Source organism: Phascolarctos cinereus, unplaced genomic scaffold, assembly GCF_003287225.1.
Source record: "Phascolarctos cinereus isolate Bilbo 61053 unplaced genomic scaffold, phaCin_HiC Scaffold_7;HRSCAF=346, whole genome shotgun sequence".
Lineage (NCBI taxonomy): Eukaryota > Metazoa > Chordata > Mammalia > Diprotodontia > Phascolarctidae > Phascolarctos > Phascolarctos cinereus.
The window spans coordinates 55677274-55704550 of NW_027556180.1; the positions used below are offsets into that span (position 1 = coordinate 55677274).

The 27277-nt window shown below is 41.4% G+C and overlaps 1 protein-coding gene across 1 annotated transcript in view; it reads left to right on the top strand.

The window, feature by feature from the left end:
- Positions 1 to 18500: 18500 nt before the first annotated feature.
- The window catches only part of DNER (delta/notch like EGF repeat containing), a 340534-nt gene continuing 331757 nt past the window's right edge, over positions 18501 to 27277 (top strand). Inside the window, 1 exon segment of the mRNA XM_020970975.2 lies at positions 18501 to 19032. Coding sequence (XP_020826634.1) covers positions 18715 to 19032 — 318 coding nt within the window. The 5' untranslated portion in view covers positions 18501 to 18714.

Sequence of the window (27277 nt, forward strand, 5' to 3'; positions counted from 1 at the left end):
AACACAAAAAACAAAATGTAGTACAACAATGTAGTAAACTGGAAAAGGAAGGGCCTGTGGGTCTCCTTCCCTTAGGCCCTCTGTCTGAGAAAAAATTAGCTTGGGATTTAGTCTCTTTCATTTGTCTTTTTCAGTTCTAGGTATAGAGAATGGAATTCTAGATCTGGGAACTCAAACCATGGGGATCTTGGAGACCAGAATCCTAGGCCAGATGTTATAACCAACCCATCAGGGACTCCTAGAGAACCCAGGGTCCTTGGATACAAGCCTATGGAGGGCACTGAACTTGGGATTTGGGATTAATGCTGTGTAGGAACTGAGCTAAATTATGGACTTAATGCCCCTCTTCTTCTCCAGAGGTGTGGGGAGAATTAAGCCCTTGAGATGTTGGGGGGTGGGGAGATGTCACTATTTGGCTTTTGCTATACCTTTCAAACAAGTATTCCTTTGTAAAAGTTAATCTGACTGTTAAGTAGTTAAATGGAATCAGGCTTCCAGAATCTCTAAGATTGGGAGAGTGCAACAAGTGGGGGCTTCAGTCAATGACAAAGAAGAGAAACCTCTCCCACTTGAAGGTACCACCTAAGAGTACTGAAAAATCCTAGGAGAGAGATGAGATATAACACACCTGGCATTTAGGCACTGGGGCCAGAGAATCACGGTTAGGTATTTAACCCTTTAAAGTTAACAAAGCACTTTGCATAAACTAATCTTACTTGATTTTCCCAACTCTGTCATGTAGGTATTGCTATTATCCTTATTTTGCAGATGAGAAAGTTGAGGATAAGAAAGCTTAAATCACTCATCCAGGGTCACACAGTAAACATAAAACCCAGGTCTTCATGCCTCCAGGTCCAGCGCTCTGTTCAATATGTTATTGGAGCTAAATATGTTATGTTATTGGGAACTAAAAGATATGGCAGTACTAAATGGTGCTAATACCCCTCCTGAAGTTCATGTATGTAAACTCCCTCTCCCTCTCCCTCTCCATTTCCTTTCTCCAATAGATGTATTTCTTTATATTTATGTATTTATATATATATATGTGTGTATATAGAGTATATATTCCATATACACATACATAAATGTGTGTGTGTGTATATATATATATATACATTATATATATATACATACATATATATGTATATGTCTGTGTATGCCAAGCCAGTTTCCCACTCCCTCCATAACCAGAACTATAAGCAAAGCAAATTGTGATATTCCATTTTTCCATATGCACTATTCAAACCATGTTCTTACTGGGACTTCTTTTGTTCCTTTTCAGGCTTCCATTGATGTTCATTTTGACCTGATTTCATTTATAGAAAGCTACTAGTGTTGGGAGTAGGGGGAGAAGTGGAGTGTGCTTTGCCCTTAGCCTCTAAATTCAAGAACAACCTTGGTAATTTATATCCAATTGATTTCACTCTTTCAAGGTGTATAGAAAACAAGCTTTAAGATAATTTGACCAATGATGGGGAACATAATTATGTTGTATAGTTAGACTTTAGAGCATTATTTATATTTTAAAACTGCTGGAGTATAGTCCTGGTTTTTTGATGGCCCTTTGAATAAGCCAAGGACTTTAGAGATAATAATAATGAGAGGACAAGAATTAGAAAAAGAAGATGAAGATGATGATGATAATTCACAGTCATATAGCTTAAAGACTTGCAAAGCATTTAACCTAAATTATCTCTTTTGATTTGGAATAGGAAAGGGATGGTAATTAAAATAACTTCCACCCATGAAAAATTGTCATTCAAATATATTATCAGATAGGGCACTTTATGTGTTTCAAAAGCTTCCTTTCGGGTTATTGAACTCTGTCATAGCATTTGTTTCATAAAATGACTTTAAATCCCATTATTTTCATGCTTTAAACATGGTTTAATGGCTTCTAGAAGTTTTGCAGTTCTTTGTACCCATGGTTAAAATGGAAAAATTTAACTTCTTTCTTAAGTGTTCTTTCCACAACAGTGAATATTCTGTGAAGTTTAGTCATATTATGATCTTTTCTATACAAAGATAAAATGAAAAATGATTTCTGCCCTGGAGGAATTTAAATTCTATTGGAGACTCAAAACCAAAAGATTTTATTGATGCCTTTAACTTTTTACATCACAGTCATTTTTATGTATAACTACCTCTCCCATTGAACTCCGCCTTATAGCCAAAACAAACCAGCAAAGAGTTAAGCAAAAATGATCAACAGTGACTAGTCTGACAACGTATGCAACATTCTGCTCTGGTTGCTCCCACTTATCAGATTAAAAGAGGGAAGTATTTTTATTATGTGTTCTCTCTAGTTTCATAATTCATTTGCTTAGAGTTCAGCTTCCTTTTACTGTCTTTTAATTTACATTGTTGCAGTCACTGAATCAATCCCCCCCCCCCCATTTTCTCTTTTCTCCACTCTGTATCACTTCACAGAAGTCTTCTCCTGCTCCAAATCCCTTATTTTAAAAAAATCCTCCTGGAAAGAAGCGATGGAATCTGAATATAGACTGAAGCATATTATTTTTCACTTTCTTTCTTTCTTCCTCCCTATCTCCTTTCTTTCTCTCCTTCCTTCCTTCTTTCACTCTTTCTCTTCTACAAAATTACTAATACGGAAATATGTTTTACATGATTGCACACGTGTAATCTATATGAGATTGCTTACTGTCTCAAGGAAGGAAAAAGAGAGAAAGAAAGGGAGAGAATTTACAATTCAAAATTTAAAAAAAGACTTAAAATTGTTTTTTAATGTAATGGGGAGGAAATAAAATATTTACTAAATCCTCCTGGTTACATGCTATTCTTGTGCATGAAACCCTAACCAACAGAAGACAATTGTAGCATGTTCAAACTTAATAATGTTAAGGAAGGAGTACAGAGAAGAAACTGAGAACTACTTCAAGTGATACTCAAAGGAAGAAGGAAAACGATTGTCTATTTCTCCTATGTGTGTCCCCATCCTTTCAATCTTCACTCATATTGGCAGGTTGAATAACCAGAGGGCAGATGACTAGTCCTTCCCTCCAGGTTCCAGGAGTAACCCTGAGGGGCTTTGGCTTTATACTGTCACCCAGGACCCCTCATCAGGTGTCCCCCCCCCCACATCAATCAACCATCTGATATCAATTAGCTTTTACAAAGGGGTGTTATGGACTTGGCTTCTAGCTCTGGTGACCCGCTTACAGTTACTGAATGGACTTTTGATAGCTCGTCTCACCTTTCAAAGAGCATAAAGTCCTAACCTGTTCATTTCCATTTCTCCGTACTCATTTATCTAAGATCAGAAAAGAAGAAACCCAAAATAAACAGAAGAAATTGGAGTTCCATGTGCTCACACACATATGATGACTGGATGGGAAAATAAGGTAGCTAATGTCCCTTCCCAACTTGATGAATCTCAGCAGTTCTTCTCATTTAAAAGGGGGGAGGGGGGAGGAAAGAAAGCCAAAATTCAGTTCAAACCTTTTTGCATGCACCCTCAATTCCAGCTCCTTAGCTAATTAGAAGGCTATCTGTCTTCACAATAGCAGCCTCTCAGTTCCCCATGGCTAGAAGTAGGCTCACCAAGCCATAATTTAGTGGATTAGAAACAGATAGGGAATACACTGCCTGCTCCATCTAACCCCCAAGGAAAGGGCGACTCAAAGTATGCTTTAAAGATTGGTTTCTCATTAGATAATCATCACTCCTGCCCTGCCCCCATTACAATTGTACAAAGAACAGTTTATACCTTCAGAAAAACAAATGAGCTCCTGGCAGTGCTCCTTACTTAGATAAGCTGTCATAGATGTACAGAATATGGATATATTTAATAAGGTTGTCTGGCTTTCTTATCTTAATTAATTTCTTCCAAATTGAATTTTTGCTAGGAAGTAATTCTTAATCAACTCATGACATTTGGATAGAAATATATTGATTCAACCCTGGGATAAATCATCTCATTCCGTGCAGCGCACAGCTAAAACAGAACGTCTTTGATATTCGCAACCAAACGTTACAAGAGATGCTCAGACTACATATCATCGAGTGACGTACATTTTGCCCTTACCAAAAGTCACGTGAGTCCGTGGTCACATTCGGTTGTGACGTGGAACAAATGCTCCAATTAATCTCGGGGCAGAGGGACCGAGAAGCTGTGCACGAGCCCATCTGTGCTCGTGCTACTCCAGGGCTGGGTCAACTGAAACTTCACCATCCCTGTTGCCTGAGAAGGAAAACCTTTGTTTTGAGCTTGCAATTTGATCTCATTCTGTGGGCTTTCTTTTTTTTCTTCTTCTTGTGCTGAATGCAAAAACGGAATGCTTGGAAACAGCTTCAGTCTGTGACCCTGACTTCTTACAAGGGCAGCTAAGCCAGAAAATTCTAAGCGAGGCAGCTGTAGAAGCTTAATTCTGCTCATTATTATGAATAACACATTAAAAAAAATAGCCACCCCCTTTGCAAGGTTTATACTGTCATCCCGGCACGGACGTCAGATTCCCTGCGCAAACAGCCTAGTTTAGAACGCGTGTTCTGCTACACAGTCTCCACGGATATTGGTATCATTAAACCATGCGGTAGTTACCGAAACAAGGCGAAAAAACATTTGTTCCTTTACATTTACTTGTGTACTTAGCTGAGAAAATAATTTCAAGCAACATATCCTCTCTATATGGCATTTTTGAAGTTAAAAACAATTGCTGTGTGGACTATGCTTGCTTTTGGTACTTCTCATGTACCTCTTCTCTCTTGTTCTCTCTCCTTCCTGGGTTCCCTTCCCCTCCCCCATCCTTTAATGCTGTCATATCTTCCAGGTAGCTAGCCCTGCCTCCTTGCCTTTCCCCTCCTTGAGAGCACCCCCTGCTCCAGACTGTTCTGACTTCCCGGCAAAATTTACCTGTTCAGTGCCTTTTGCCCTTGGGTCCTAGTCTCTGATTACTAATCTGATAAACAAATCCAGGAGACAGGGTAAGGCAACAGTGAAATAATAGAAAAAACAATGGATTTATATTCTGAAGGCTGGGGTCCACATCCGAGCTCTACCATTCCCTAACTACACAAAATTAAGAAAGTCATTTCCTACAGCTTTCTGATATGCAAATTGGGGAAATTACAGAGGCACTGTTTACCGGGTAAGGTTGGTATGAGTACTGAATGAAGCAATGCATGTGAAGTGCTTCATAAAATATAAAGTGCCTCCAAAGGAATGCTATGAATATGGGTACAAATGAGCCAATGCATTTTATCACTTTTAAGAAACCTGTGTGCATTTGAGAAGGGGCCAGTATTTTAACAAGAGAAATGGTTTTAATGCTAGGAATTTGGGGTATCATGGTTGGTTGGTAGATTTTTGTTTTCCCTTCGGCAACAATTCAAACCACCACCATGTAGGTGGTCAATTAGTCCTCTCCTGTCCTCACTTTGGTACAAAAGAATAAAATGTTCCTTTACCATATGAGACTATAATGTGATATAGCCTCCTTAAATATATCAATCCTAAATTTACTGCTTTGTTAGTATATCCAATACCTTAGCTCTCAGCTCTCCATTTATAGATCTGAGATAATAATTGCATGTCAGAGCCATAATTAGCATGTGGTGACCAGGTCTTTGCCCCAAAATACCACTTACCTACTGAAAATGGCATCAATAACTTCCTGAAGGGAGGAAGGTGCATCCTCATTGCTTTTTGTAATGTTCAAATTTCATTATAACCACTGAACGTAGAATTTCATTTTTGTCTTCTCTTTACTTCCATTATTGGAATCATAGCATAGTCATTTTCTTGACTTTGCTTCCTTCCCTGTGCAGCCATTCATACCGATTTCCCCATGTTTCCCTGAATTCTTCATATCTGTGATTTTTTTTTCAGCTCTTCTCTAAATGAGGGGCACCCACTTTGCTTCCAGGAATTTGCTGTGTGAATATTGCTGCTGTGAATATATTGCCTTTCACAAGGGCCTGTCTGTCTTTGACCTCCTCAAGGTCAGTAGTGGTACTGCAGTGTCAAAGGGTATGATCACTTTGTTAGAGGCATCACCAATAGCATTCTTAACAATCTGAGTCTCAGATGTGTTGGCAAAGGTTTCCTCTGAAGGTTAGAAGGTTTCTTTGGGGCTTACTATATAAGCCAGGAATACAAGCTCCAACTTCTTTTCTACTTTGCCTTAGGCTAATGTTTTGACAAAGAAGAGGCCAGAAGGAGGACTTCTGACTTTGAGAGACTAGTCACATATCTGGTCAGAGGAGACCACCATAGCTGAAAAGAACCTGGAAGGTGACATGATCCAATTGCTTCATTTGACAGGTGAGGCCCAGAGGGAAAGTGATTTACTGAAGGTCACACAGCTTTCTACTTCTGGTGATTCCTTTCTTCCTTTTTCCATCCTACTATCCCTTTCATTTCCTCCATCCAGCATATGGAAGAGTCAAAATGAGAAGCATCCTCCTAGAACTAGAACAAATAGGAGTATTTTTTAAAAATATGCTTTTATTTTGTTCAATATTTATATCTTGTTAAATTGTTAAATTTACATTTTGTTAAATTTGTTAAATATTTACATTTTTACATGTAAATATTTTGTTAAATTTTAACATCCATGTAAAAAAACTTTTACATTCGTTTTTTAAAAAATTTTGACATTCTTTTCTACCCTCCTGTTCTTCCCCCTCTTCTTGAGAAGGTAAGCAATATGATATCAATTACACATGTGAAGTCATATTAGTCATGTTGCAAGGGAAAACACAAACACACACAAAGCAAGAAAATAAAGGAAAAAAAGTGTGCTTTAATCTGTACTCAGAGTTCAACAATTCTCTCTCTAGAGGTGTATAGCATCATGAGTCCTCTGGAATTGTCATGGATCATAAACAGTACTGCATTTCTGTTTTCTGTTGGAAAAAACAGTAGCCAATAGATTATTAGCAGCTAGTTTACAATCACAGAGTAATGTAGTGATTAGAACAGAGCCTAGAATTTCAGCCTTCTAATTTCCAGGCCAATTTTCTTGAGTTTCTTCTTGGAGAAGATCCAATGTTTAAATGTTACTTATTTCTGATGAAAACAAAATATTTTTACTACAAACATTATTGCTTTTAAAATAACATGGTGGCTCCAAGGAGACTATTTAAGACAATCTGATTTTCCTTTGGTAATTGTTCAAGTGCCTCTGTAAATATTTATCTGTGGAAGATGTGTCCTCTCTTGTAGTCTATTTATTCAAGGCATTGACTTTAAATTAGTTCTGGGTCAAAACAACAAAAGGGCTTCTTCAATGTAAGAACTTTGAGTTGTCTCAGTACTCTATTAGAGCAGTTATGGTGTAATTAGAACAGGTTGAGGTGAAAAGCAGCAATTTTTCTTGACCACAGTATTTAGGAATCATCCATGGATACTGGAGAATAAAATAATGGGAATTTTCCATACTAGGAGGCTTAAATGGCCTGTAGGGCATAGTACAGTCCAGTGTTTTTCAAACTTTTTAGTCTTAGGATCCCTTTATGTTCTTAAAAGGCAGCCAGGTGGTGCAGTGGATAGCGCACTGGGCTTAGACTCTGAAAGACTCAACTTCATGAGTTTGAGTTTGGCCTCAGACAAGTATTAGCTGTGTGACCTTGGGCAAGTTATTTAATCCCGCTTGCCTCAGTTCCTTATCTGTAAAAATGAGATGGAAAAGGCAAATCACTCCAGTATCTTTGCCAAGAAAGCCCCAAATGGGCTCAGGAAGAGTTGGACGTAACTGAAAGAACAGCAACAAATGTTCTTAAAAATTATTGAAAGCCCTAAAGAGCTTTTGTTTTTGTGGGTTACTCTTATTAATATTTATCATCTTAGAAGTTAAAATGCTTAGTATTAGTATAAAAATAGTTTTGACTTCATGGACCACCTTGAAAGGGTCTTGGGGACTCCCACTTTGGACCACACTTTTGGGCCAGACTTTGAGAACCACTGGTTTGGAGTCAGGAAGACTTGAGTTTCAATCTTAGACAATAGTTGTGTAACCCTTGACAAGTCATTTAACTTTTCTCAGCTTCAGTTGCCTCATTGGTTGAGTAGGGATGATAATAGCACTTGATTTAAAGGGTTGCTGTGAAGCTCAAATATGTGGGATTATATGTATATGTATATGTATATATGTGTATATATATATACATATATACATATATACATATATACACACACACACATATATATATATATATATATATATATATATATATAGAGAGAGAGAGAGAGAGAGAGAGAGAGAGAGAGAGAGAGAGAGAGAGAGAAAGAGAGATAAAGTACTTTGCAAACCTTGAAGTTCTCTATAAATGTCTGGTCTTGTTGTGAAAGGAGAAAACAAATAGAATATTTATGGCTCACTAAAGAAATACTAGAAATTTTATGCTGCCTGTGGGTTAAAGTTTATGAGAGCCATTTATATTTTGTGAGATCTTTTAAAAAACACTTTAGAGTGCCCCACACTATTTATTTACATGAGGATGCTGAAGTGGTATTTGTGTTTAATTGCCTTGAAGTCAGAAAAGATGTGGCTGCATCTAGCTGCTCCTCTGAATATTACCAAGGCTAGGCTTTCTCCCTACCTAACACAACTAGGCTGATTTCCATTGGCTGTTTGGCACTAATCTCTCTGACCAGTAAATTCTTTCACCACAATTTGATCCCAACTCTCTGGGCTTTGATCTTGGGTCTCCTAAGCTCTGCTGGGCATTTCCTTAAACCCAAGTGTTCCCTCTTCAAAGGCGGTCCTTTCTCCTCATTGGGAATCAGAAGTAGAAATGGCCGCAGCTAAGAGGACTTCTTGTCACTTGGAAACATTGCAATGGAATGCGTGGCTATTAATTTTTTGGAGGGGATTAATTTGACAAAGAGCATCGACTGCAGCATTTAGGGTAGCATGAGGGTCTTTTTTAAAAAAAATTTGCATAGGTTAGCCATACATGTCCCAATCCGCACTCTCATAAGGAATCCTAATCATAATTAATTTATCCTAAAGGCCTCAGTTTCTTCCTCTGTAAACTGGGGATAATAATAGCACCTAACTCCCAGGGTTGTTGTGAGGATCAAATGAAATAACATGTGTAAAGTGATGAGCCCAGTGCCTGGCACACAGTGAGTGCTATATAAAGTTAGTTACTGTGATGATGATGATGATGATGATGATGATGTCAACTGAAAATTCTGGGTCTTTTTCATATGAGTTATTGCCTTGTCTGGCATTCTCTTTTGAATCTGTACAGTTGATTTTTTTGAACAAAAATGCAGGAATTTAGATTTATCCTTGTTAAATTTCATCTTAGCAATAATAATAGCTGGCATTTATATAGCACCTACTATGTGCCAGGGACTGTGCTAAGCAGTTTATAAATATTATCTCATTTTATCCTTACAACAATCCCAGGATGGCAGTGCTATTATTACCCCCATTTTACAGATGAGGAAACTGAGACAAACAGAAGCTAAGTGACTTACCCAGGGTTACACAGTTTATAAGTGTCTGAGGCTGAATTTAAATTCATGTCATCCTGGCTCCAGGTCCACTACTCTCTTGTACCACATAGCTATCTTATGTTGGTAATCTTGCCTCAGTGTTAATTTCTACCCGTGAATGAATGGATTTGAGGCTATTTAAAATCTCCATTCTGCCACTTAATACATTCAACATCCTCCCCAGTTCTGCACCATTTGCAGATTTGACAAGCATGCCTTTAATGTCTTCACCCAAGTTACTGATTACGATATCAAACGAGGCAGGACCAAGAACAGAACCCTGCATCCTGACACTGGAGACCTTCCTCCAGGTGATAGCAGTCCTTTCCCCAACACTCTCTGGAGCTGGCTGTTCCCCTGGCTGTAAACATACCTAATTATGCAATCAACCACATTGTCCAATTTTATGTATAAGAAGTTTTCAGATGCATTGCTGAAATCAAAACTTCCTATGATTACGACATCCTTCTAATCTGCCAACAGAGTGACATTATTAAAAAAAGAAATGAATCTAGTCGGACATTTGGCATGATATAAAGAAAAAGCATCTGGATGATTGACTGTATCTTAAAACTTGTCATTTAGTAGAGCTAAAGTGATTTTTGAAGCCACTGTTAAGGGGATGAGCCAGAGCTGGGGGAAAGATTTAGAAATTCTGTCCCTCATCACCTATGGATTTGTCTGGAGTCATACAGTCACCATTAGAGGAGCCTCCTAATTGAACTTCCTGCCTTCAGTCTCTTTGCCCTCCAATCCATGCTCCACGTAGCTTTTCCTCAAGTTTCAGTGGCTTCCTATTGCCTTTAAGATAAGTTTTGGATTCAGCTTGTCTTCTCAGGTTACAGATACATTACTCCCCAACCTCCATAGAGCAACACGAAGAAAATGCCTTTTTATTTCATGACTCGTCTATCCCTAAGGATAGACATGGTGATGTAGGGCATAGGAACATCAGGGGGAATCTATTAGGAAGGAAGGGATGGCCAGCTAGGTGGCACAGTGGATAGACTGTTGTACTTGGAATCAGGAAGACCTGAGTTCAGATCTGGTCTCAGACACTTAAATTCATGACCCTGGTCAAATCTTTTAACCAATGTTTGCCTCAGTTTCCTTAACTTTAAAATAGTGATAATAATGGCACCTACCTTACAGGGTTGTTGTAAAGGCATGAGGAGCTAGGTGGCACAGTGGATACAACCTTAGACCTGGAATCAGTAAGACCTGAGTTCAAATCTGGCCACAGACACTTACCAATTGTATGACCGGGCAAGTCATTTAATAACTATTTGCTTCAGTTTCCTCAAGTATAAAATGGAGATAATAATATCACTTACCTCTCAGGGTTGTTGTGAGAGCAAATAAAATACTATTTGCAAAGTGCTTAGTATATAGAAGGTGCTATATAAATGCTCATTCCTTTTCTTTCCTCCTTTCCCTCTGTTGTGTTTAAGAATGGTAAATTTAAGATTTTTTCTATTCTCACCCTACTCAACCAAATAGTACTCAAAGATCCCAAAGTGTATCTCAGAGCAGAGATAGCAGCTAGCACTTTGCTCTCCATCAATGCTCATCCTGGATTCCCAGAAAAGGAGGAAGCATCTCTAGCAGACATACAAGATAGAGCTCTTCCTATACAAAAGGGAAATCCGGGAAGCCATATTTAGGGTTGCCACTCTCCATGTTAGAACTTCTACCAATGGCAAACTGCCACCATCTCTGCAACTTATAGTGTTATAGATAGTTGCCTAAGGGAAGGGAATCCAGGTTCACAAAGCCACTCTATGGCCAATGTCACACTTGAACTTAGCTCTTTCTGCTTTGGAGGCATGCTCTCCAGCTACTACAGAAAGTTGCCTCACAAGAAAATTTTGTGGGATAAAGGAGGAAGCAGGGTGGTGTGTCATGGAAGGTGTGCTGGGCTTGAAGTCAAGAGATGGTGTTCTAGTTTCCACTACTGGATAGAGTCAAAAATGAAATAGATCCTGCCCTCAGGGAGTTTATATTCTAATGGGAGTTTGAATTAATGAACGAATGATAAATCATTTGATAAGCACTGAGATACATGCAGAAGATAAAAATACAAGTAGGAAAGATGTTCCTTTAAGAAGCTTACATTCTTATGGGAGAAAAACCAGTAACAGAAAGCTGGAAGTGGGGAATATGAGGGAGGGAGATGGTTTGGAAACAGCTAGGAATAGCTAGATAGCCAAGAAGTGCTTTGTAAAAGTCACCTCTGAGAGCCCAGAATCTCAGGTTCTGATAGGAGGGGGATGGGGAGAATGGGTGAGGAGGAGACCAATGGCTTGGAAATGTGTCCTCAGGGCACTTTTTTTTTGCTATAACACAGCCAACTTTTTATTTTTCTACTCATGAACATCAGTAGGCAGATAACTCAGATAAGTAAATTCAAGATGATTTGAGTCAGGTATGGCCAAGCCAACAAAGCTTTAACTTTTTCAATGCTTTCCAGAAGATGTAGTCTCTGTAGGCCTCTATCACTTTCTCATTATACATAGAAGGCTGTAGAAATGCTTCTTAGAATTCTGTAACTACAAATGTTCTTCCTTTTTCTGAGGAATGCCAACGAATGAACATCGCATGCTATAGAATATCCCCATGCATACACACATTTGTATGGAGTTGTTGTTGTGTTTGTCCTCTGTTCTTGAAGAGGACCATGACATCAGGGAGATGATGACATGACTTGCAACTGACTTCGATTTGAATGAGGGAAGGCTTTGCAAGATCACCAGCCTCACTTTCTCCTCCAGAGCCATCTGGGTCCAGTGGCCAGATATTCATCAGGATGACTGGAGATGGCATAAGGAGTTGGTAAGGCCTTGTCAAAATCTTTATTCCCCTTTTCCTACAGAATCAAAGTAGCTAGCACCTTGCTCTCCATGAATCATCATCCTGGATTCCCAGAAAAGGAGGAAGAATCTCTAGTAGGCATCCAAGATAGAACTCTTCCTATACAAAAGGGAAAGCTGGGAAGCCATATTTGGGGCTTGCCACACCATTGAAATCCAGCCAGAAGGCCCCATTCCTGCAGCTCTAAAGAGTACCTTTCATTTTTTTTTTTTTTTGGTTTTAGGCAATTGGGGTTAAGTGACTTGCCCAGGGTCACACAGCTAGTAAGTATCAAGTGTTTGGTCTGAGGTCAGATTTGAACTCAGGTCCTCCTTACTTCAGGGCCGGTGCTCTATCCACTGCGCCACCTAGCTGCCCCTAAAGACTACCTTTCAATACATCTTCTTTGGACATGGCGAGACTTGTGTATAGTTTTCTTTTTCCCTTCCTGAGTGTGAATGCTGCCATATAATCACTTGTTTGAAGAGGCATTTGCACCATATGAAGGAATTGAAATGCCCAGGAGAAACTGATCAAGGCTCTACATCTTTTTCAAATTCATGGAACCCAAGGAGGCCACACTTGGTTCAAGTCCTTCAGGGAAAGGTTCTCATTTAGCAGGAAAGTGCATTAGGGCCCAGTTAAGACCTGTAGAGTAGGTACCCTGAAGGCTAATATGTGGATAAATGTTCTGAGAGTCAGAGTTGAGGAGGAGGTGCATTCCAAGTAAGGGGTACAAGCTATACAAATACACACAGGTCAGAGATTGAATGTTGAGTATGGCAAATGGCTAGTAGTCTTGTTAGATCACAACATAGAGTACCAGAAGGGATGAAATGTGAAATAATCCAGAAAAAGGAGATTAGAGCCAGGTTATAGAGGACTTTGAATGCCAGGAAGAGAAGCTTGTGTTTTTTTCCCAAAGGTTATAAGGAACTACTGCAGTTCTTTGAGTAGGGGAGTCGCATGGTCAGACCTATGCTTTAAGATTATTTTGGCAGCAAGGGGGGAGACTGGAAGCAGGGATACCAATTAATAGGCTATTATGGTATTTTAGATGAAAGTTGATGAAGGCCTGAACTAGAGTAGTAATCATGAGTGGGGAGATGGGGCTGGAAGGAAGAGATATTGTAGAAATGGAACTGATAGGGGATGATGATTGATTACTGGTCCTTAGGCAGGAAACTCCATTCCCTTTTCATATTCCATTGTGAAGGATGTTCCATGTGCCTTTGTCTCTCCTTCCAAACCTCTGACTCTTAGAATCCCTGGTTTTCTTTAGGATTTGATTAAGGGGGGGGCAGCTAGGTGGCACAGTGGATAGAGTACCAGCCCTGGAGTCAGGAGGACCTGAGTTCAAATACAGCTTCAGACACTTGACACTGTGTGACACTGGGCAAGTCACTTAACCCTGATTGCCTCACAAAAAAAAAAAGAAAAAAGAAAAAGATTCAGTTAAAGGGTCACTTCCTAAAGGAGAAACTTTCTTGGTGCCCCTAGTTTCTAGTGCCATTGCCTCTAAGGTTGTCTTTTTGCATCTTTTTCTATTCCCAGTGCTTAGCATTGTGCCTGGCATATAGTAGGTATTTAATAAATGTTCATTTACTAACTTCTATCTAGTATGTTCTGATTTCTACACGTTGTCTCCCACAATAGAATGTAAACTCCAGGAGGGCAAGAAGTAGTTTTGCTTTTTTATATCCCCAGCACTTAGAATGCATAATGCCTGACACATAGTTGTTCAGTTGTGTTTTTTAGCCATGTCCTCCTTTTTGTGACCCCATTTGGGGTGGTTTTCTTGGTAGAGATACTGCATTTCCTTTTCTAGTTCATTTTATAGATGAGGAAACTGAGGCAAAAAGGATTAAGTGACTGGCTCAGGGTCACACAGCTAGGACGTGTGGGAGGAGAATGAGGAAGATGCCAGAATTAGGCATTTAGTCCCAATGGCAGAGGTAGAAGAGGGAAAAGGAAGTAGGGATTAGGTGTAACATGTATTTGAATACAGGAAGCAAGCATTCTCAGAATCAGGGGTCTTGGTGCCTTGAAATGAATTTTAGACAGCAGGGAAGTTTAGAGATGAGTAAGGGATTAGGGCAAGGTCTCTTGGACAAGTTCCAAGGAGGATTTGGAATCCTAGGCTAGAATTCCAGCAAGAGTTGCCCTAGAACTCCAAGTGAAGCTATAGCAGGTGAGGAAGTATCTAACTTAAGAGAGATTTCAATCTTGAGAAACACTATCCATAAAATAGAGTTGAATGAATAAGTGAATAAATGAATGAAAAAACATTGATTAGGTACTTAATTACATGCCAGGCACTGTGCAAAGATACAGAAATGAAAAGATAGCCTCTTTCCTCACAGAGATTCTAGTCATATAGGGGAATCTCATCCAGGGAAAGGAATTTTGGTCATGGAAGGGACAGGGATGGTGAATGGATGCTTAAGAAAGCCAACTGACATGCCCTTTCCAAACTGAATGTTACTACTCTAGAATGAGAGGTAGAAAGTGAGGGTGGAGGGGTTAGAAGGGAGTCTATGATCATTCTCAGGCACAATATCTAGACGGATGGCTATGAAGATGTAGCATGGTCTGGAGCCAGCTAGTTAGACATAGTGCTCAAAGTGGACAAGTTTGTACGCATTGGGTCACCTCAAGATGGCTGGTCCCCAGTGCAAGAGTCTAAAGATGAGCAGATTAACTTCCCCAAAGCCTGGAGGCATGGATTCTGCAATGGAAAGACTAACCTATGCCTTAAAATGAATGCTTAATACAAAATACCCAGCAAGTGGTCATTCAGCCTCTGCTTGACGGATAGTGAGAAACACTCTCTGAAGGCAGCCCATTCAATTTATGAATCACTCTAGTTATTAGAACTCCCAGTCCAGCCCCCTTTCCACTATACCAAATGGCCAGTCTTAAAGTAGAATTCCTTTATGGGAAGTGTAAAGGATGGATAATTCAGACTTGACCTCTGTAGCAGGATGTGCAACTGAAATGTTTGCTTACATGCGACCCTCTGTCCCCCCCACCCTTTTTGTACTTCTGGTTTTATCTACCAGAATAAAAAGTGAGAATGCATCCTCTCCTTTTTTAACCCTTTAACTTAAAACCCCCTATTCTTTCCTTCTCACTCCTTGTCTTCTTATTACTTATTTATTCTTCCCATGGGAATATGCAGTATTGTATATTTCTAATGGCATAATCCCACTAAAATAAAGAAAAAGACAAAATAAAAGTGTTTTTACTTGTCATCTCTGTTCAGAGAATACAGTAGTCTTTGTATCTGGAGGAGTCAAGAAATGAATCTACTGATTTCAATTCTCCCGTGTTTTGAAGGGGTTAAATTCAACGATATAGAGTTGTTTGAAGCAAAGATGTTATAAACCAGAGTGTCATGAGGATTTACTTCAGTCTATATCCACTTTGGATATGGCAGTCCCATGCCCTTCAAGATATGGAGAGAGTATAGAACATATATGTGTGTCATGGGGATGGGCGTGGCAGAAGTTCTCTCAACCCGTATTGGAGAGAAAGGTTAAAAAGTTTCAGTGCCCCAGTGCTAGTCCATTGTTGATTCCTGGATTGCTCAGGGTGGGAGAGAAAACAGTATGTGAATGGTCAAAATATGACCGGCAGAGGGCGCTAGGGTGGCACAGAAATGGAAACATTTAAAGCTGATGAAGTCTCGGATAAAAGTCAGATGTGAAGGAAAATGTAAGCCTATTCTGTCCCACTTGGAAGTACAAATCTAGTGATTCCTTCAACTGAATACAAACCCAGCAAGGTTTCAGTTACTTTAAGCAAGTCATGATAAAGATTTTAGCTACTGTCTGCAAGATACTAAATATTGGTTAAGACAAGATTAAGAGTGGCTGAGCAGATATTTGCATCAGAATTAAGATTTCACTGGGGTGCTAGAGACCTAGGGAGCATATGTTGTTGTAATGGGGTGGGAGTCGGGGTGGAAATAACTCTCAGCCCAGGGTCGGAAAATGGCCCGATTCAATCAATCAATCAATCAACAAACATTTATTAAACTCCTACTGTTGCTTGGCACTATACCAAGCACTAGGGATACAAAAAGAGGCAAAAGGCAATCCCTGTCCTCAAGGAGCTTACAATCTAATGGGGGAGACAACGTGCAAACAAATATATACAAAGCAAGCTGTATGCAGGATAAATAGGGAATAACTAACAGAGGGAAGGCAAAGGAATTGATAGCTGTTGGGGAACGCTTCCTGTAGCTCGAAATGTAACTTTAGACAAGTTACTACATTTTTCTGGGCCTCCGTTTCCTAAATTGTAATATGAAAGGTTTGAGATAGATGGTCGCTAAGGTTCCTTCCAGTCCAAACATTCTCAGATGACTAAAGTCATTCATGGGCTTCTTATTCCTGAGCATATCGATCTATACCCAAGTTGAGGCAGCATCCTCTCCCTCATTCATATAATCTCTGTTATTGCGGAAGCCTTTTACTTTCTATACAAAATCTGATCAAGTTTCTAGGTTTCCCCCCAGGGGAATGGGCTTGTAGGTTCTTCCCCCGGCCCCCTTCCCCCCAATGAGATAGTTATATCTAGCCATATAGACAGAGGAAGGATTTTTAAAGATAAACCAATACAAGTAAAGTGTTATCTCTTCTCAGGTTTCGAAGTTTCCCAAAGGAAGGTGAAAGCAAATGCTACTTTGATGCCGCCAGCCTTCCACAATAAGGGGTTGACTCAAATTTTTTTTCCTTTTTAAATTAGTAGAGCTATTGAGAACCAGGGTTTGCGAATTGCTGTTTTCCATGTCTTTTCTTTCGGTAGCGCGAATGGCTTTGCTCCTGTCTCCACCTCAGACTCCAAGAAATGGGAGAGCAAAAGGAGAGTGAAGGGAAGGGGGGAAAGAGAGAAAGAGAGAAAGAGAGAGAGAGAGAGAGAGAGAGAGAGAGAGAGAGAGAGAGAGAGAGAGGAGAGAGAGAGAGAGTCAGAGAGAGACACAGAGAGACACAGAGACAGAGAAAAAAGAGACAGAGGGACAGAGAGAGAGACAGAGAAAAAAAGAGACAGAGAGACCCACAGAGAGCAAGAGCTAGAGACGGAGACCGAGATAGAGACAAAGACAGACAGAGACAGAGACAGACAGGGAGAGAGAGAGAGAGAGAGAGAGAGAGAGAGAGAGAGAGAGAGAGAGAGAGAGAGAGATGCATATCTAGCACTTAAGTCTTCTAGATTCAATGCTCCTGGGTGGCATGGGGAGGGAGGGGAGGAAGGGAAGGATGTTGGAGGGAGGGAGGGCTGGAGGAAGGGGGAGAGGCAGCCAGGGTGGATGAGGTAAGGCTGGCCACCGCAGTGGTACACACGGATTCTGCGCCAAACCGCCTCCTCCTCTTCGGCTTCAGCAGGGGCTCTAGGGGTAGCGCCGGCTGGCCTCCCTAGGCAAACCCCGGGTGGGCACAGCTGCACCGTCCCGACCCTGTTTCGGGACGGGATGCAACCACCTGCAGCATCTTCCCTCCTCCCTGTCTGCTTCCCGTGGCCTGGCTTGGCTAGCTCAAGGTTGAGCATCTTTTTCCCAAGTTGACCTGCTCCTTATTTAGCTGCACTTCTCTCAGTTTAAGCGAGATACCGTGATGACTAACGCCTGGCCACTCTCTACAGCCCTCCTTTTCTCAGCTCATGGCCTTGATCGGCCCCCCTACCCCCGGGCCATCGGCGGCTAGCTGGACACCCTCCAGTGCCCTTGGGACACACCCCTTTTCCCCTAGCCACTAGCCAGGAGGGCCAACACACGGGACTGGAACCTCTTCTCCCTGATATCCCCTCCCTGGCCCCGTGCACCTTTCCCCGTCCACACACAAGTCCATCCAGAGCCCCCAGAGCCAAGAGGGAAGGGGTCTTGGAGTGTGCGTGCGTGCGTGCGTGCCTGTGTGTGTGTGTGTTGTGTGTGTGTGTGTGTGTGTGTGTGTGTGTGTGTGTGTAGCGGGGCGTGCTGGTGAGTATTTGAGAGACGAAGGAGAGAAGGAGGGAGGAAGGGAAGGTAACCCTTTTCTTTCCATCCTCTGGGCAGCGATTGTTGCTCCCCCAAGCAGGGGACAGAAGGCTCCCGGCCCCGCCCTCCCCTCCTCCCCCCAATTTTCCCCGCCCCGCAGGCCCCGCCCGCGCGTTGCCCGGGGAACCGCGGGTCCCCGCAGCTGCAAAAAAGCAACCGTAGGAGCGTGCGGCCGGCCGCTGTTGCTGCTGCTTCTGCTGCTCCTGGCGCTCCTGCCTCGAGCCTTGAGCCCCGGCGGCAGCGCCCCAGCCCCTGCCCCGACCCCAGCCCCGGTCCCAGCCCGGCCGGGCCGCGGTCCCGCAGCGCCCTCCGCGCGCCTTCGAGCTCCCTTCCCCACCCCCGAACTCCTCTCCGGGCCATGCTGCCCACCCGGCGCCCCCGCCGCCGCCGCCTCCTACCCCCCTTGCCGACCGCCCCGCTCCCCGTCGGCAGGCCGCTGCTGCCGGGGCTGCTGCTGCTGCTGCTGAGTCCGGGGCCATCCCGGTCCCTGCCAGTCACTCCGGCCGTGCCCTTCCCGGACCCCTGCGCGCTGCAGCCCTGCAGGAACAACGGCACCTGCTCCCCCAGCGCGAGCGCGAGCCCCGGCCCCGGGCAGCAGCAGCCCGACGTCCAGGAGTCCCCCGACCTGGGCTACAGCTGCACCTGCCCCGCCGGAGTCACGGGCAGCAACTGCCAGGTGAGGGGTTGGGGAGGGTCCGGAGCCGGCGCGCCGAGCCTGAGCCGCGGCGGCCGGGACAGGAGCAGCCTCTCCCGGGCTTTCCCTCCCCTCTGTCTCTCTTTCTATATTTCTCCCTGCATCCTTCCCCTGTCTCCTCACTGCCGGCATGCCTGTGCCCCTGCAGCTGGGGCCGCTTCTTGCTTTATTTTCACCGCCACTCCCTCCATCTTTCTGGGGCATGTGGTTATCTATCTCTGTGTACGTTCTATGTGTGCTCTTCAACAGCCCTTCCCTCCCCCTAGCCATCCAACGACCACCACGGCTGGCTCCCACTCCCTCTTCTTCCCTGGATTTTCTTCTCTCCCCTGGCCTGGCATCTTCATAGCCTCGCTCCTCTCATAGCTGCATCTCTCTGGCTTTCCTGGGGAATGCGTTCTGTCCCCCAGGATGTAACGTCCATGCCTTCATTCACTTCCACTTTCTTCTGTTGTATGTATTCCTGCTGCCTGCCTGTCTCTGTCTGCTTGGGCATGCATTTCACTATTCCGTCTCCTTCAATCCTTCCGTGCCAGCCAAACACAGTTTATTTACTCCCCTAGTTGGTAGGGGTTAGGAGGCCAAGAGCAAGATGGCTCAGGTGGTGGTCGGGTGCCGCCGAAGCGCTTCAGGCCCTATAGACTTACCAAGGTTGCCAGCTTTTTTTTTTTTCTCATTAAATATTTAAGGTGGATGTTGTTACCCAAAGGAGTCATGCTCACCCTTCCTTGAGAGTAGTTTTTTTCCCTTTTTCTTTTTTCCTGCCCTGTGCTTTCCTAGTTGGGCTGTTAGCTAAGGTGGAGAGAACTTTGCTTCCCCTTCAGGGATGAGCTAAAAATGCAAACCGTGCACCTCAAATGGGAGGAGCAGGACCCGTTGTCTTAGTCGATTCTGAGATTTTGATTTCTCTCTGGAGTTAATTTGGCATTTCAGAAAAAAAAAGGGACAGCATTTATTGGAAGGCAAATGCAATGAATGTGACGTTGGTGTTCACGTGCATTGGATGGATCTAACATATATAGGCAGATATAAGTATATATCTATAGTATGTCAATCTTTTTTTTTTTTTTGGATTGAGAAGTCACAACACAATGTATCAACTAATGAAGTATTAATCAAAAAAATGTTTTCGCCGGCTATTCAGTCAAGAGAATCTAAAGGTGCTTTCTGATGGCTATCAGTGGATTTGGGTTCTGAGAAAATCTGTTAGAAAATACCGTATGCACAAAGACTAAAATGTCAACCGCAGCCAAGTTAGCTTTGGTTCGTTTTCATATACATTTCAAAAAAGAAATTCAGTGCCTGGACTCTGTTAGTAGAGAAACACTAAGCCACCAGCAAGGATAGGAAAATGAATCTGATGCCCTTGAGAAAATAGGCTGTTCTGTGATCATAGGATTCATTTAAACTAATTAGATGTGAACTATCCTTGGGCTTCTATTGAAAAATCCCAAGGACACAATGTTTCCACATTGCATGTAGACCTGAAGAGAGTTGCTTCATATGAATTTAATTAATGAAAGACTTTTGATGGAAACAGATAGGAAAATGATCAAAGCAGCCTTTTTTTGGGGGGGGTGGGGGTGGGGAAAGATTTCTCCCCCCCCATTTCCTCAAGAGGAAAGAGGTCAAGTGAAATAAAGAGGGGATCAAGTTGATTGACCTTGGATCATGCTTAGTTTTATTTAGAGGTCCTTTTTTAGGGCAACTGTCAACAGGAAGGTAATTTGTTTCAAGGTTGTAGATTTCCCTCTGTTCATGGAGCTGTAATTCTAGTGGAAAGGACATATGACTATTTAGTAGGTTTTGTTTGTAACTATTATCTGTCCCTTGGATCCCTAATCAGAACAGAGCTCTCACCTCCTACTTTTAGAAAGTTTAAGAGAACTACAAATAAATAGAGGGATTTTTTCAAAATGAAATTAAATGGGGTAAGGGCTAATTTCAACTGCTTTGCCACAAAATAATGGGAGAGTGGAGAAGTACGGAGTTGTCTGGTTGCTGCAGCTTTTCAGTTGTTCTCATATTTTCCTGTGTGAATTCAGTATCTGAAAGGGAAAGTTATTGTATATTTTCCAGGGGCTGTGTTCTACCTGTAAGAGACATCAGTCACTTCCTCCATGATGGGGCAGGGCAGGGCAGGCAGTGCAATAAGGGGGTGGGGCAGCTCTGGAGCAGCAGTGAGAGAGGATAAGTGGGGCAAGTGTGTTTCAGCTGCAGTCTAAGGGTACTGGATGTGGAGATATTTAACACAAATTTTAGGGTGTTTTTTTCTTTTAAAAATTTCACTTAATTTCTTTGGAGGTCTCATTGATAATGACTTTTTTGGTGTGTTTCCTAAACTATTATGTAATAACCATTATGGCTTTGGATGATTTTTTAAAACAAGGTATTTGTTGAAGGGGAAAAGGGGATTTCATCTGTGATTTCAGGTGGGATTCCATTGGTTTGAATGAGCAAGTAAGCTGCAATTTACCACCTCAGAGAGTTGCCTGTGGGTATGGAGAAGTGAAGTGACTTGACCTTGGTCTATCAATTACTGGGCATATGACTTGAATCCAAGGCTTAATACTTTCTAACCATGGTCAGTGAAGAAGCACAAACTTTTTGACTGGGTCTAAAATGATGGTTTAAGATAGAAGAGAATTAGTTTAGATTAAAATAGCCATAGATTATATATGTCTCCAAGGATCCTCAGCTCTAAAATATCTCTGACCAATGATGTCATATTTTAGTTACAGAAATGATTTGGGGCAACATAGGTTCTTTCATACATAAAATTGTGGAGAGTGCTCCATATTCATAGGGATTGGGGAAGAGGAACTTGGAACAGAAGGCTATATGAAGGTATTTAGGAGTTAAATTCAAGAGAAAGGCATAGGAATTGCAATTTTAACAGATTTCTTAAAATTTGGAATGTGGCTTTTACTTCATTACCAAAAAGGTCTTATTGAAGTTTTCCAGTTACTAATTACTCATAAATACTCAGTTTTTGATTGTCTAAATTTCAGGTTTTATGCTTATTGCAGTAAGACCTGGGGCTCTCACTTTCTTTTCTTTTCATTTTTTTCCTTTCCTTTCTTTTCCTTAATAGCCTCATTAGAGAGGACATTTCAAAGGTTCACAGCCTTGGTGTCAACTTTGACTTCTCATTCTCTCTCATCCAGCACAGCTAGTCCATTGCCAGATCCTGTAATTTTTCTCTACGTTTTGCATACATCCTTCCTTCTCTCCCTTCACATGGCTATCACCCTAGTTCTGGACTGCATCATCACTTCTCATTGGAATAGCCTGCTAATTGGTCTCCTTGCCTCTCATGTCTCCCACTCCAGTCCGTCTTCTACTCAGTTACCAAAGTGATTTTCCCAAATTGCAGGCCTGACCGTTTCATCCTCCTACTCTGGGATCTCCATTTCATTCCTGTATCACATATAAAATCCTCTGTTTGGCATTTAAAGCCATTAGCAACCTGGGCCCTTCCTGCCTTTCCAGTCTTTATTTGACTCCTTTCAATGACCTTTCTTATCTAGCTCTGCTGGTCTACTTGCTGTTCCTTGCACAGGGCACTCTTACCTCTCTTCTCCCTGCCTTTGTATGTACCCCGGTTCTGGCACACTTTCACTCTTCCTTTCTGCCTCTTCAATTCCTTTGCTTCCTTCAGGACTGAAATCAAATGCTGCCTTCTGTAGGAGGCATTTCCTGGTCCCCTCCATACCTGCTAAAGCTGTCCCCTCTAAGGCTACTTTTTCCCTACTCTCTCTATAGCTTGTATTTACTTATTTATTTACATGTTTTCTCCCATATTAGAATGTAAGCTCCTTGAGGGCAGGTATTGTTGTCCTCTTTGTACCCTCAATGCTTGATCGCAGAATACAGTAAGGATTAAATGCTTATTGGCCGAATGACTGGCAGACTAATACAAATGAGGAAAGGGAGTGTTAGCCATTAATAAGGGATGTGGTTGCAGGAATAGGGCCTAAGCTCCTACTGCTAAATTATCCAATAAATATTTATCAGTATTTGTAGAGCATTTCTTAAACTGAAACAATGTAACTAGTAAGGCAAATAATAGCACTACTAATAGTGACTTCTTGCATGGCCTAGACTATCTCAATGGCCTCCTAATATTGGTCTGTCTGTATCACGCCCCCCCCCCCCAAATGCATACTTGGGATGACCACCAAAGAGGTTTTCCTCAATGGCAGGACTGACCATACTGTTCTCTGAACTCACATTTTCTTGGCTGCTTGTTATCTTTTAAAGATCTTCACAACCTAGCCCCAACTTACCTTTAAATTAAATTTTTTCAATAAACAAAAATCTATTTTCTCTCTCCCACTACTCTTCCTCCCAACCTTGAAAAAGAAAGAAAAGTAAAACCTTTCTAAGAGACAAACATAGTCAAGCAAAACAAATTTCTGCATTGGCTGTGTCCAAAAAATGTACATCTCAGTCTGCTTCCTGAGTCTATGACCCTCTGTCAGGGAGTGGGGAGCAAGTTTCATCATGAGCCCTCTGGAATTGTGGTTGATTGCTACCTCAACTTATAGCCTAACCCTTTTATCCGTTACTCCCCTTCTGAAACATTAAGGTGCAGTTAAATAGCCCTCATGGCTATTCTTCACGCATGTCACTCTATTTACTGTCTCACCATCTTTGGCTTAACTGTCCCCCATGCCTAAATTGTACTCAGCTCCACTTCTTAAACATCTTTCCTTCAAAATTCTACCTGAGCTGCCTCTTCTGTGTAATGGCTTTCATGTTCCCCTCACCCCAAATTTGCTAGTGCTTTTCTTCCTCCCCCTATTTAAAAAAATTCTGTATTAGAGAGGCAATATGGCATAATGGATAGAGTGGGGAACCTCAGAATCAGGAAGACTTGGTTTCCAGGCCCAACCTTGACACCTCCTGGTGGTGTCCCAGACTTGGTTACTGAACTTGCTCTTTACTCGAGGTAACTCTGGGACACTATCAGGGTGCCAACCTGTGCATTCCTGTGGAGGAAGTCTCTTCTACTAATTAGCAAGCAGGACTCATCCCTATCTCTTTATAGATTTTGCATATACTTACTGGTGTGTGTGTGTGTGTGTGTGTGTGTGTGTGTGTGTGTGTGTAGAATATAGGCTTTCCCAATAGAATATAAGCTTCTTGAGGGCAGGGATTGTTTCATTTTTGTCTTTTTATCTCCAGCATGTAGTTCCTGACTCTTAGTTAGAGTTTAATAAATGCCTTTGTTTGATTTATGCTTTCTTAAAAATGGCATATGATCCTCACAACAACTGAGGCCTAGAGAAGGGAAACAATTTTTCCAAGGTATGGGAGGTGCTATGGTAGAGTCATAGAGGAGAAAACAAGCTGGCTTTGGGCTTAGAGGATGCAGGCCTGAGCACTAGTCTTGCTGGTGTGGCTCTGTGAGTTTGGGCAAGTTGGTCCTCTGCTCTGGGCCTCTGTTTCTTCTTGTGTAAAATGAAGAGTATTTGACAATATGGTTTCTTTTTTCTTTCTTTTTCTTATTTTCCCCCCAAGGCAGTTGGGGTTAAGTGACTTACCCAGGGTCACACAGCAAATAAGTGTCAAGTGTCTGAGGCTGTATTTGAACTCAGGTCCTCCTGACTCTAGGGCTGGTACTCTATGCACCATGTCACCTAGCTGCTCTAGGCTTTATGATTTCAAGTCCCTTTTCAGCTCTAAATATTGTAAACATAGCACTTAAAAAGATTTGTTGTATTTGAAACAGGTACTTTTGTTTTAATGGGACAGAATTATTAGGTATTTTTTATTATTATGTACATTTGAACAAAAAAGTTAATGGCTTGTGCTGTCTGTGAGAAGCCAAAACTCTGGCTGTGGGATTGGGAAGACCTGGGGTTAAGTCTTGCCGCTAATATGTACTGTCTATGTGATTCAGGGTGACTGGCACACAGTAAGTGTTTAATGCTTTTTGATTGCTTGAACTCACTAAAAATTATATATTACAGACAAGTTGCCAGTCTGCCCAGGTGGAGAGAGTTTACACGCCAGAAGTTCCCTTTGTTGATGGAATCACAGGTCTGGACCAAAATCAAAATGTAGCATGTAACTGATCCAAAAGGTAAAAGATAAGACTAATTTGTAGAGATGTATACAGGAAGGGAGCTTATGGGAAGGAGCCAGGGGAGTTCAGTTCTAGGCTCTGCTTGGCCAATAACTAGCTTGATCCCAAGCAAAGCATTTGACATTTCTGAACTTCCTCTGTAAAATGAAGAGCCCAGATTTGATAATCCCTAAGGTTTTTTCTAGTTGCAAAACCCTTTCAGCTGACTTATAAAGGCATAGTAGGCATATCTTTTTTTGATACATAAACCAGGGCTGCCACCATTGAGTTTGCTATTAAGGATCTTAGCTGGAAAAATTTTTGTGATTAAAAAATAAATTTATACCAAAGAAAAGAGGCAAGCATTCCTGATATTTTGGACAACCAACTTCAGCTTATACATTTCCTGTTGAATGCGACTTTGTGTCTTTCCTCTTAGCTCCTTTTTGAGGATGCAGTTGCTGGGAAGGAGAGGCCTTTAATTGTTCTCTTGAAAAAAATAGAAGCTCTCAAACTTTATGAGCCTATCCAGCAAAGCTATGGATTATTTAAATTTGTATTGTATTGTTTGTAAAGTTTATTTTATCTTAATGAAACATTTTGCTGCCAAACATTCAAACATTGATTGAGACACCTGTTTTGTTTTTCGTTAGATTTCTGTAGGGATATTATCCTTTGGGATGATAATGAAAATGTGTGATTTTGTTTTTTTACTGGAGGAAGAAGGGGCATATCTGTATAGCTGCTATTTATGCAGTTTAATTTTACCCAGGAAACTGATTCTAAGCTCTTCTCTCTCTCTCTCTCTCTCTCTCTCTCTCTCTCTCTCTCTCTCTCTCTCTCTCTCTCTCTCTCCCTCTCTCCCTCTCCCTCCTTCTCTCCCCCTTCTCTCTCTCTCTCTCCCTTTCTTTCTCTGTGTCTCTCTCTCCCTCTTCCCCTCTCCCTTCTTCCTCTCTCTCTTCTCTTTCCCCCCTCTCCCCTGTCCCTCCTTCCCTCTCTCCCTTTCTCTTTCCCTTCTCCCCCATTAATAAAGGATGCAAAAAAGGGCATGTGCTTTAAATGAGATTGTTTTGAACTGAGTTTTGCTAGCCAAAATAACAGCTAAGGGTATTTATGGATATTTGAACACACTATTACATTTTGGAAAACTGAGAGATTAAACTTTATGTAACCAGAGAGAATAGAACTCACCTTTCAATCAATGAGTTAATTGTTCATTATTATTATTATTAATTATTGATCTTTTAAAAAATTGAGTTCCAAATTCTCTCCCTCCCTCCTGCCTCTCCCACACCCATTGAGAAGGCAAACAATGTATAAAACATGAGGATAGGACTTTTCCAGAGTGATATAGCTTTTCAATGGCTGAGCCAAGATTACTGTTGAGGTCTCTTGCAACTTCTGCTCCAGTGCAACTGTGTGTTGAGAATTGGTGTGGTGTGGTGCAGAGGAGCCATGCTCCAGACCTATATGTGGTCCTCAATACTCCTGAGTACAGCTGGAACCATGTTAAAATGTAATTGGGAAATATTTAGCAAAATAAATACAAATACAATACAACATAGATAATGCTAATTTGTGGTTTTCTAAGTCAATATGAAGCCAGCAGTAATTCCTTTCTATTTGAGTTGGATACCACTAGTGTGTTAGATAGGGAAGAATGTACTTGGAATTGGGAAAACATGGGTTTATATCTCACCCCAGATACCCCAGACTTTGGGTAGGTCACTTAACCACTTTGAGCCCATTTCCTCATCTATAAAAAGAGGATTCTAACAGCACTTAGTTTTTTAAAATTTTTTCTTTAATAATATTTTTTCCAATTGCATGTAAAGATAGTTTTCAACATTCATTTTTGTAAAATTTTGAGTTCCAAATTTTTCTCCCTCCCTCCCCAAGACAGCAAGCAATCTGATATAAGTTATACATATACAATCATATTAAACATATTTCCACATTAGTCATGTTGAATAGCACTTACTCTTACAGAGGCGAGTGGAGGATAAAATGAGATAATATATGTAAAGCACTTATATAAATACCAACAATTATTTGTACATCATTCTCTATTGAAGTTTTTTATTTCTATGAAATGAATAAATAAAAAAAATTTATGAAGAGATAATAATAGCTAATATTTAGATAGCACTTAAT